This window comes from Apium graveolens, chromosome 5 (genome assembly GCF_009905375.1).
Source record: "Apium graveolens cultivar Ventura chromosome 5, ASM990537v1, whole genome shotgun sequence".
Taxonomy (NCBI): domain Eukaryota; kingdom Viridiplantae; phylum Streptophyta; class Magnoliopsida; order Apiales; family Apiaceae; genus Apium; species Apium graveolens.
The window spans coordinates 216,537,109-216,549,905 of record NC_133651.1 but is presented as its reverse complement, the minus strand read 5'-3'; the positions used below and the strand labels follow the sequence as shown (position 1 = coordinate 216,549,905).

Genomic DNA, 12,797 nt, shown 5'->3' with positions numbered 1-12,797 from the left:
ATGGCATACATGCATAAAAGTTGGAACATTCGGATTGTGAAGATGGCAGAGGAGCATCATTGAAGTACTGGAATTCACGCTATATTTCTTATGAATCTAAACATTAATTTAATACTTAAAATTGTTGTTAGAGAAAGTTAATAAGATTTGTTAGTCAGAAATCCGTGCATTGCATGCGTAGCTAGCATTTTTAACGTGATAAGCAACTACTAATAAGCAAAAGCAAGCTACAGCAATATTCAAATAATATGAGGAAATGTGAATCTGAATTATCAGGGAGACATTGGTATTTATTTGACAATGCTCTGTCAGAGGCTCTGAATTGTATCGATTTACAACTTTCATCAAGTCAAAGCAATAGCCCACCATTTTAACAAGAAACATCATACATTTTAACAAATGCGCACATCAGCTTGAATACTAGTACTGCATATGTATCATGTGTGATGTTTGCGAACTAAGCAGCGAGATATTTCACTGTATTCACTGTCATTTAATAAAGAACCTAAATTTGATCAATCTCGCGTAAGCAACAGGATAACCTGATTATTGTTTTTTGAAGATGAATAAACGCAGAAACTAATACAGATCAAAGGAAATAATAGGAAGTTGTATTAATTTATCAAAGTATAGAAGATACAAAGGAGGAACAAATGGTCTCCGAGAAAAACATAGAGATTTCTATTTTCTAGCATCTAAAAGGGTCACAAAGAGTTCCCCTACAAAATTCTTGCCGCCTTCTTGCATTTCCCCAGACGTAAAATCAGTTGGAACAGGACTAACAGCTTTTCCCTTCAATACATCTATAAACACCAGGAACTACAAAACTACAATTTTTGTCAACTATTCTGTCAGTAAATAATCTCCCACACTTCATATCAACATTAGCCATGAACCTTGCTGTCCGCCCTTTATGCAGCATGTCCTCGGAGTTCAGCCTGCTCTTTATTTCTCCTAATCTGCTCCTTAAAACCTCTGCAGTGAGGTATATGACATTGAGATAATTCGCAAAATTCAGCATGATGTTTCAATATATACCAGATCTTTTTACACTCAACACAACAACCGGTCACACGTGTTTTGCATTGTGCACCATGCTGTAGAAGGCTTTTCATCTTACAACAATTGTGGTCCGGGCAATTTTGACACTTAAGAGCATGCGCTAGCACATCAAGCAGCTTCCTCAGGCGAGCAACTTTTTGTTGCGTAGCTTCTTCGTTCTGTATATCCACATCCACCATCGATGGATCTTGAGTCAAGGTGTGAATATGATTATTTTTCCCATCCTTTTGATAACAAACAATGCACAAATTAAAATCATGACAAGTTTCGCAATGCCAACCTTCATCAGTTTCGATATTAAGACGACATACATGACATACAGGCATAAAAACTGGAACATTCGAATTGTGAAGATGGTAGAGGAGCATCATTGAAGAATATTTAGCACGGCGCAAGGTATCAAACTGATAGTGGTTGCCTTCACAAAGTCCCAAAAAGGTCAGACGGGTGTCAAAAAACTTACTATCAAGAATCTCATCATTATCTTGTGTATCTTCAGGGACACCACTAACTTCAACAGGATATAAGATATGTATCTCCCTTTGGTTGTTAACTGGATGCCTATCTCTCTTCTCGAGTTTCTGTTCTGCCTCGTAACATTTGTCACATAGGCTGAAATTTTTGCACTTGCAGCAACCCCAAACATTTCCAGAAGTTATGAGAGTACAACAATGACTGCATGAGTGTTGCAAATGGACCATAATGAAATCTTCCTTCTTTGGGTTAATAGCTTCGTGAAGTTTATGCATTAGCAAAACATCCTTAGATGCATTTCTAGAAAGATCGGTTTGATCGTATTCTTTTATAGCACTCTTTGCAGTTAATTTATTTGTTGGATTTTCATTAAGGACCCTTTCACCCTCCTCCTCTTGTTGTAGCTGATAAATAAAATTTTCAACAGCACCAGACAAATAGTCTCCATCAAAATATGGAAGTCTAGCTGCAGTCACTTTCACTTTACACTCACCACAGATGCCACCAGGAATAAAGAAATGATCGTATAGATTAGTTACCTCAACCACAATATTTTCCTTAACAGCTTTCTCCGACATTGTTATATACCACTCACGAAGCTTTTCAGATTTCAGAGTCTTTTGCATTTCTGGATGACAATGGAATATATAATCATCACCCTTGATTGGAGGACAGGCCCATATGTAGCAACTCGTAAAACCACGTTTTTTACAATGTTCAAGGTATCCGATCAGTATCTCATGGTAAACAAATGTGCGAAGATCCTCCCCAGTAACTGCTTTAATTTCTGGCTGAAAGTACTTTACAGAGTCCATATACGACAAATATACCCGTCGATTATTTGGCTGTTGACAATTTGCTCCAAATTCCTGAACCATCATGGCAAATAGGCACACCTCCACTCCTTCAATCTTCTGAAACAATAACACGACCTTTGACTTGTACGCAAACTCATTCGGATAATTCACTTCCTTAAAAGTCTCAAAAAATCGTTTCTTCACTTCTAGCTTTTTGTCCATTGATGACACAACTCTGACAACAAGAACATCTGCTCCAGGAACCTCATCATAGGTTTTCCCCAGAATCCTAGCTCTATTTACCCTCTCCTGCTTTAATTTTTTAAACAATCGTTCCTCTAAGTGATCGCTGAGACTTGTTCTTGGCAGATCTTTTGCTCCAAGTACTGCATTATGTTTCAAAGGCGTAAACTCTCCTCTTTCAACTTGATCAATATAGCAATTTGGACAACTGAAATAAGCTTGACCACCTTTATTCTTTCGGCTATTAAACAATGCACATATTTGATGTTGCCATTTATGACAACTATCACACTCAACCCATCCTTCCTCTATAAATTTATCATTTTTCTGTTTCTCAAGTCTTGTCTTGGAATGAGGAGTACCATCAACAACAATACTGTCACCGGGAGTTTGAGTATAGCACGAATTGCAAATATGTTGTTTTGAATCAACGGCTTCTGCAGTGTAGTACTTTGCATTTCTTTTGATGCGAGCACCACAAGGCGTGCAATAAATATGTACTGGCTCAAAATTAATCTTCTCCACTCCACATAACTGGCAAGAAGATTCAGACATTGATTGCTCCATGGCTTGAGGTTCTCCTGTCTTTGGTTTACTCTGCCCTGCCCACTGCTTGAGACTTGAAATATGTTCCCGAACTTGGTCTGGAGAAAACAGTTCAATCAACGACACTCCGTCTGCTTTTGACTTCTTAAACTTTTCTGCACCCTTGTTCTCAGCAAGCACTTTGCCACTAACATATTTAGCATCATCAATTCCTTTCTCTGTAGTTATCAACACAGAAGAACCATCATTAGTCATTGCAATCAAGGAATTATCAGTAGAGAGCGATTCTTTTGCAAGACTACTGAGATTGTCCGTTTCCACACATGTAACAACAGATATTTTAGGGCAGCCTTGCTGCAGAGCATGAGGATCATCACTATATGCATATAATTTCGAAGAACTTCCGTAACCAGGAAGTATAGGTTGCGGAACAGATTCAATCTTTACGCGCTTTTGAACAGGAGGATAAAAATCTTTCCTAGATACAACAGAACTACTCCCTGAGACAATACCCCTGGTATCATAAGTTTGATTGACAGAAGAAGAACTATCAGGGGTAGATGCTTTACGTTTGGGTTGCCTATTTCTAATACGAAAACAAACAGGACAGTCCAGATTATTGCAGTTCTTGTAATGCTTAATAAAAACCTGTGCTGAACTGCAACGAGGATAACAACAGCTACTTCCATTCTTACATGTCTTAATATGCATCAAGAAATTTTGATGATCATGGACATGGCTTGTAACTGCCTTACTATCATCACCACCGCTCAATTCCTTGGGATTATTCATCTGGAGTATATCAGACTCGTATTAGAATCATAATCTTTTGATGTTACTAGGGCTCGTAAATTGTTGTATATATATAGCTGGACACGGCAACTCCTAAACCCAGTATGACTAGTAAATTGAATGAAAATAGTAATTATATATATCTGATTTTAATTATTAGTTGGTACCTGCCGCAAACATTGCTGGAGGACAACAGTTATAAAACATTGCCGAGGACACTGTTTGCCCACATTATTTTTTCTAATTTATTTTTTTGTTAAAAATGAATTTTTAAATATTTTTTCGAACTTATATTTTGATATTTTTGAACTAATATTTTAAACTAAAATATTTAAATTTTAATATTGAATTTAAAATTTTTGAATGAAAATGTATTTTTTAATTATATGTTCGAAATAGTATTTTCGAATTTTTATTATAAGGGAATATTCTGAGTTTTATGTTTTTTTTAATATTGTGAGTTTTATATTTTTTTTATTTTTCTTGTACTTATCCAATTTAATTTATTAATTTTTAATTTATAGTAAACGAATATAATGTTAAAAATTAAAAATGTGAAAAACTAAAAAAATGAAATTTTATAGATTTTTCGTTAGCAATAAAAAAATATAAAACAACTCAGTCCCTAGAATGCTAAATATTTTTTAGTAACAAATAAAAAAAATACCTTCTGCCACCTACAACATTGTTTCATTGCGGCTAGTGCAGTGAAATATTGCTGGAGGACGTTGTTTTAAATGTAACGGTTCTTACTCGCTTTATTTTCTAATTTATTTTTTTTGTTAAAAATGAATTTTTAAATATTTTTTCGAACTTATATTTTGATATTTTTGAATTAATATTTTAAACTAAAATATTTAAATTTAATATTGAATTTAAAATTTTTGAGTGGAAAAGTATTTTTTAATTATTTGTTCGAAATAGAATTTTCGAATTTTTATTATAACGGAATATTGTGAGTTTTATGTTTTTCTAATATTGTAAGTTTTATGTTTTTTTAATATTGTGAGTTTTATGTTTTTTTTAATTTTTCTTGTACTTGTCCAATTTAATTTATCAATTTTTATTTTATAGTAAACGAATATGATGCTAAAAATTGAAAATGTGAAAAACTAAAAAAAATTAAATTTTATCCATTTTCGTTAGCTATAAAAAAATATAAAACAACCCAGCCCCCGGAATGCTAAATATTTTTTCGTAACAAATAAAAAAAATTCCCTCTGCCACCTACAACATTGTTTCATTGCGGCTAGTGCAATGAAACATTGTTGGATGACGTTGTTTTAAATGTAACGGTTCTTGCTCGCTTTATTTTTCTAATTTATTTTTTTGTTAAAAATGAATTTTTAAATATTTTTTCGAACTTATATTTTGATATTTTTGAATTAATATTTTAAACTAAAATATTTAAATTTAATATTGAATTTAAAATTTTTGAGTGAAAAAGTATTTTTTAATTATTTGTTCGAAATAGTATTTTCGAATTATTATCATAACGGAATATTGTGAGTTTTATGTTTTTTTTATTTTTTTGTACTTGTCCAATTTAGTTTATCAATTTTTAATTTATAGTAAACGAATATAATGCTAAAAATTGAAAATGTGGAAAACTAAAAAAAAATGAAATTTTATCAATTTTTCGTTACCTATAAAAAAATATATAAAACAATTGAGTCCCCGGAATGCTAAACATTTTTTCGTAACAAATAAAAAAAATAACATTTGCCACCTGTAGCATTGTTTCATTGCGGCCAGTGCTCTTTAACCACCCGCCGCAATATTTATATATGTTGGAGCTAGGCTGAACACCTCATTGCGAGAGGGTTTTTTATTATTATTTTGTTCTTATTTATTTTTTTAAAATTAAAAATTATTTATAAAAAATATTTAATTCATCATAACTTCATTAAGGAGTACAAATGTGTTATTATACATAATTTTGACATATTTAAAATTTAAATTAAAATAGTTTGATTAGAATTTATTCAAAAAAGTTTTAGAGAAGACGACACCTTTCAATCAATAAACAATCATTTTTGCAATACTCCATTCATACTAATTAGTTACTATCTTAGGTTTTTTATTTTTTTTACATTAAAAATAATATTTTAATTATTTTTTCGATTATATATCTAATTTATTTTTAAATTTTTAACTCATTATACAATTGATAATAAATGAGAAGTAGTAATAAAATTAGAAAATATAGAACAAATGGTTGTTAAAATTAATTATATATTTTCTAACTCCGTTATTATCGAAAAAAAATTAATTCATTAAAATATAATTTTTTGTTATTTTAGAAATTAAATAAAAACATAATCCTACGACATTATTTCATTGTGGCCTCTTGCAATGTCTTATTGCTGAAGGTTTGCTGCAATGAAATAATGCGGGGCAGCCAGCCACCTGGGGCTGTGGACCAAAACCCTTATTAGTTAAGTTGAATATATATCTAGACAACTTTCTCTTTCTATTCCAAAATTAAAATGCATAATTAATTAGAATATATATTATATATTATTGAGTAAAGATCATTGTTAAGAAAATGATTTTTTAATGATGTAATTTATGGCCAAAAAAACTAAATCTTATAGCTATTTGTTTAAATAGTAAAGTTGAATTTTGATTCATAAATAAAAATAAATAAATATTAATATTACATTAATTTGTAGAAAAATAATAATTTAACTGTTCATAAATATAAAAGGCCAGCATCTGAGTTATTAAGTATTAGAAATAATTATTTTTATTAAATAGATTTGTTCCTATTATTTTCGGAAAGCGGGCAAATTTCTTTATTTAAAATAGAGAAGTAATCTGTTTAGCTAAAAAGGCAATTGGTTTTTTTATTAGTGATTATAACATTTTATTAAATTAAAATTGCTCGTAATATTTTTGAAAAATAATGTATTTTAGTTGGGAAAAAAAATAAAAAGTTAACATTTTTAGTTAGAAAAAGTAATTGATATTTTTGTAGTCACAACTCTGTGCCTTTAATATAAATAGAAAAAATTCCTAAAATTACTTTTAAAAATTTACTAAAGTGACTATGAAATCGTATATGAAAGTTCAATGTCATTTTTGTAATAATTGAATTAATCCCCCACATTTACGTAAATAACCTTAATTTTGTATTGTAAAGTGACTTAACTTTAAATAATTATCTAAAGTTAACTTTAGGATCAATATAAAATAATAATTCGCTAAATTTAAAATAATATTTTTTTATTAAAATACATAAGTCCCATATAATATATAAATTTATATTTTCATATTACATCAAAATAATATATTCATTCTAATTTGTAATTTTAAAATAAGATTTTAATGTAACTTATTTTCTTTTGAAATTAATAATTTTTGTAATTATTCTATTTAGTGTATAATGGAGATGTAGCTTATTATGTTAATATTGCAATATTGCAAGACAAACATATAATGTGACTGTTGTTTATATCGTAAGAGAAACTTACAATTATATTGTAAGAGAAACTTACCGTGTGACTGTTGTTACTGCCATATGTACATGTAATGCCCGCGAAATTTAAGACTGTTTATATTGTAAGAGAAACTTACGGTGTGACTGTTGGTACTGGCTTACTGCCATATGTACATGTAATGCGCGCGAAACTTAAGACTGTTGTTTGTTGATAAGTGAATTTTATATCTACTTGGAACGCTTCATTACAGGCTTAAGTTGGTGTTTTGGACTCAAGTTTTTGGTATTTTTGATGTGTTTTTGTGTTATTGCATTTCAGGCATCAGTTAAATGAAGAAAGGAGCTTTTCAAAGAAATATGCTGAAAAGAGATCAGAATTGAAAGCTGAGGCCATTCTCAAGTTGTAGAGTATCTCGTTAGCTTCGCGTGGGCAGTTAAATCGCTTAATTCTGACGAGCAGAACTTAAGATACGGCCAAAAGAAGAATTGTCAGAATTTTTCCAGAATGTCGAAGCGGCCGCGCCAGAGTCAGCGCGCCCGCGCCACTGAAAATACTATTCCAGCACGGCCGCGCCCTGTAGCAGCGCACCCACGCCCGGTTTCTGCACCAGAATCCTGATTTTAGTCGAAATTGAAGATTTTAAGAGTTCTGGTCATCTTGGAGCCTATATATATCAATAAAAAGATGTTTTCAACAACAAAAAGACCTGTGAGAGCAATAAGAAGATCTAGAAAGCACGAGACGGCTACGAAGAAGAAGACTTTTATTTTCTTTGATTTAGGCGATACTTGGATGCTTGTTTTCGATTTGTCTTTGAACCCTAGTAATTTTATATTGTTTATTATCATGCTTTCATTGGAACCCATGGTGATAATGAGTTCGATTATGAACTAATCGTTATCGTGGGGTTCTAGCGGATTTATTTATGAATTTCTTTAGTTAAATTGTTTCGATACCTTAGTGTGTGGTGATTGTTTGATAACCTAGTATTGGTTGTGCTTATTCGTCTTATGTGCGTAGCTAACATATAAGATAACATGTTAATCTCTATTGAAGCGACAATGAATATAGAGGTTTAGAACTTGTCATGCTAGCATAGGTTCATGTGTTATTGTTATGCATGATTCGTAGGTAATTTTAACCATCTTACTTGCCCTATGTAATCACGATAGATAACTTGCGCATTAAACAATTATGTTTTCAATTTTTATAGACATAAAAGGACTAAGCATAGTTGGTGTCTATTCAATTTCTATCTCTTTTGTGGATGCTTGGTAGTAGGGTATTCGTACAACGAAAGTTGGTGTTTACTAGTTTCGTGTTATCTGATTAGTGTCATCACCATTACATGTTAAGGTTAAGAACAAAAAGGCTATTGAATGAAGTAGTAATGAAGTTAGAATCCCATGTTTGTCTCATATAAGTAATTCAACCTCAATTCACTTACTTAATGCTATTTAGTATAATCTCTTAGTTTAATAAAATCCCAATTTGTTATTGTCTTAGCATTGAGCGATAGCCTTACCATTGTTGCATAAGTACATATTCTTAAGTTAACCAAAAGAGTCTCCGTGGGAACGAATCTGATCTTGCGAACGCGTATACTTGCATAAATTTTAGCGCGTGTTTTCACCCTAACAAGTTTTTGGCGCCGCTGCCGGGGACTCGGTGTTAATTTTTAGTTTATGTGCTTGTCATCATTGGTCGTTAAAGTTCATTGACTCAGACTCTTTTACTTTCATGGTTTACTTGTTGTGTTTCAGGTACTCATTATAATAGGAGATCCAGCAGCACAAACGAAAGCCTTGATGGATTTTTCTCAACCCAAGATCAATGACATTCAATCTAGCATTGTCAGGCCAGCTATCACATCTAATACCTTTGAGATCAAGCCTGGCATAGTTCAGATGGTGCAGAATTCAATCCAGTTTGGGGATTCTCCAACGGAAGATCCCAATATGCACATTAGGGATTTCATTGAGATCTGCAACACCTTCAAGTTCAACGGTGTTTCTGAAGATGCTGTGAAGCTTAGACTATTCTCATTCTCTCGGAGGGACAAGGCTAAGAGCTGGTTACACTCTCTACCAGCTGGTTCGATTACTACTCGGGAAGATCTTGCTCAAAATTTTCTCACTAAATTCTTCCCTATGGTGAAGACAGCTGCAATCAGAAACGCTCTTACTCAATTTGCGCAGCAATCGGGAGAATCTCTATGTGAAGCTTGGGAGTGCTACAAGGAGATGCTTAGGACATGTTCTCATCATGGAATGCTTGATTGGATGATCATCGATTGCTTCTATAACGGGTTGGGAGCACAATCAAGACCAATGCTCGACGCAGCATCAGGTGGAGCATTATGGGCAAAGAGCTATGAGGAAGCTTATGATCTAATTGAACTAATGGTTGCTAATGAATATCAATATCCAACCCAGAGATTACCACAGGGCAAGGTAGCAGGAGTTCTTGAAGTGGATACAGCTACGGCTATCACTGCTCAACAAAAGGTGTTGTCTATGAAGATCGATTCGCTGGCTAAATATGGTGTTAATCAGATAACTAGTGTTTGTGAGATGTGTGCAGGTTCACATGTGATGGAGCAATGCGCTATATCTAGTGAATCAACTCAGTTTGGGAGAAACTTTCAGAGATCGCATCAACAAGTTCCAGACACTTATCGTCCTGGCAACTGGAATCATCCTAACTTCAGATGGAGCAACAATCAGAATACGATGCAACAGCCGTTCCAGCAATATGGAGCAAAACAATTCAACCCTTCTGGTTTTCATCAATAATTTGCACCAAGAAAATAACTCCAACTTCAACAACAAACTCATGATGTAGGTCAATCTTCGAATGAAAAATCTGAATTGGAGGAGTTGAGGCTTATGTGCAAAAACTAGGCTCTTATATCCCAAAGCCAGGCTGTTTCTATCAAGACTCTGGAGAACCAGATAGGACAAATTGCTAACGTCTTATTGAATCGACTACCAGGAAAGCTTTCTAGTGATACAGAAGTTCCAGGCAAGAGGGAAGCAGAAGAGCAGGTTAAGGCAATTACATTGAGGTCTGGGAAGGTTGCAAGCCCTGAAAAATCTCAAGTTCCAGAATCTGAAGTTTTGGCTGAAGAAGATGTGCAGAAGGAAGCAGAAGTGGAATCAAGGAAGAAAAATGTGGAACACACTCCTCCTGAGGGTAATACAGGGGAGATCCAGGTCTATCCTCCACCTCCGTTTCCTGAAAGGCTGCAGAAGCAGAAGTTGGATAAGCAATTTGCTAAGTTTCTGGAGGTGTTCAAGAAAATTCATATCAACATACCTTTCGCTGAAGCTCTTGAACAGATGCCTAGCTATACGAGGTTTATGAAAGGTATTCTCTCTCGGAAAGTGAAACTCGATGACTTAGAGACCGTTGCTCTTACAGAGGAATGCAGTGCTGTGTTGTAACAGAAGTTGCCTCCGAAGCTTAAAGATCCTGGAAGCTTCACTATTCCTTGCACTATTAGAAAATATTCGTTCGACAAATGCTTATGTGATTTGGGAGCTAGCATCAATCTGATGCCCTTGTCTATCTTCAAAAAGCTTGGTATACCTGATCTGAAACCAACAGACATGTCATTGCAACTAGCTGATCGTTCCATCGCTTATCCATGAGGTATAATGGAGGATGTCTTGGTTAAGGTGGATAAACTCATCTTCCTTGCTGACTTTGTAATTCTTGATTTTAAGTAAGATAAGAAGATTCCCATCATCTTGGGAAGACCATTCTTGGCTACAGGCCGAACTATGATCGATGTGCAAAAAGGAGAGCTTACGATGAAGGTTCATGATCAAACGGTCACTTTTCATGTGTTCAAGGCAATAAAGTTACCCACAACTAAAGAGGAGTGCTTTAAAGTAGAGTGGGTAGACTCTGTCATAAATTCGGAGCTTGAACAATTTCCAAAGTCAGATACCTTAGAGAGAACCTTAATAGGGGAATCAATTATTGAAGATGAAGAAGGAGTAGAGCAACTGCAGGTTTTGAATGCACCACTGTGGAAGAGGAAGTTGGATATGCCATTCGATTCTCTTGGGTTAGCTGAGCTGAAAATTTCTCAGGAGCTTATCGAGATGTCTATTGAAGATGCTCCCACACTTGAGCTCAACCCACTACCAGATCACTTGAGTTATGCATTATTAGGTGCAACCCCTGACAAGGGGTTGGGATATATTTTTGATGATGTAGAGGGTGGCCGAACGGATCCTCCCGTGCCTATAGAGGGTTTTTCTCTTGTGCAGCAAGCAATTGATAGGACTGGTGTTGATGATGAGCAGTACAGGCAATTGACCAGGTGTATGGAGGCCATGCACGACATTCACAGTCATTTTGCTGCAGATTTGACACAGGTTTTGGTTACTATTTTTCGAGCCACTGGTGTCGAGGTTGATTGGTCACCTGATCCTCCACCCGAAGAGGGTAATTCTCCTGACAACTAGGTATGCCTGAAATCCTTATTATTACCTTCAATGTGGACATTGAAAATTTTAAGTTTGGGGGTGATAATGTAAGGATTAGTAGTGTGTGTTGTGTCCATATAGTTCATATAGATTCATATTGCATATTTAGCTGTAGTTCATTCATATTTTTGCATGATTGTTCATATAGGTCATATTTGTTTGCATTTTTATTTATGTTATTAAGTGAGTTTATTTAGTTGCATGTGCATGCATATAACATGATCCCTTAGGTTGAGCTATTTCTGATTGATAAGTTGATGTTGATTTGAGTGTGGTGATGACGAATAGAGAGATGTTTAAGTCTTAATGAATTGATTTGCATGCCAGAAACAAAAAAAAATTCACAAAGTCTTATAGGGTTACTTTTGATCTAGATCATGATCATACTTGTCTGTTGTTGAGATGTAATCACTTGTTTATATTTAGAATTTTTGCTATTCTCGTAATGACGCAAAATCACTAATTTTTAAACTGGAGAAAAGCAGGATTTCATTGTTAATTGTGAATAAGGCTAGACGTTAAATGGCTAGTAGCCGGCTCATATTTTTATGAGTAGTCTAGGGTTGAATGAAATGGAGCGAAACACACTCATTCAGAAATTGTTGAATAAAAAAGAAAAAAAAAGAAAAAAGAAAAAAAAGAATATGTGTTTATGCATAATTGATCAAGAGTGAGCTCTTTAACACTCGAGTTATTAAGTTCTTAGGGGACTTTGTGCCTAGTGACCTAAGGCTTTTCATATTCTGGGATCCGTTAACCTAACGCTCTCTACATGGGTATTATTGTATAAGTCTTTTGGGACTTCATTCATTGCACGGTCAAGTAAGCATCTTTGTTATGTGTTCAATAATAGCATGAATCCTTGTATAACTCTAGTAGAAATAAGGTGTTGAGAGTCATTATGCGTTTAATGTCTATTCTGTTTATAAACTTGTGATTGT

The 12,797-nt window shown here is 33.9% G+C and overlaps 1 protein-coding gene and 1 non-coding gene across 2 annotated transcripts; both read right to left on the bottom strand.

Annotated features, from left to right (window-relative positions):
• Positions 1–617: 617 nt before the first annotated feature.
• Positions 618–3,515, bottom strand: LOC141661602 (histone acetyltransferase HAC1-like). Its single transcript, XM_074468607.1, has one exon. It carries the CDS (start codon positions 3,375–3,377, stop codon positions 912–914), a length of 2,466 nt encoding a protein of 821 aa, XP_074324708.1. The 5' UTR covers positions 3,378–3,515; the 3' UTR covers positions 618–911.
• A 6,007-nt stretch (positions 3,516–9,522) lies between these two features.
• On the bottom strand, positions 9,523–9,629 carry LOC141663433 (small nucleolar RNA R71). The gene has a single exon (XR_012551505.1). It is a non-coding gene; the product is annotated as a small nucleolar RNA R71 (small nucleolar RNA).
• Positions 9,630–12,797: the final 3,168 nt, after the last annotated feature.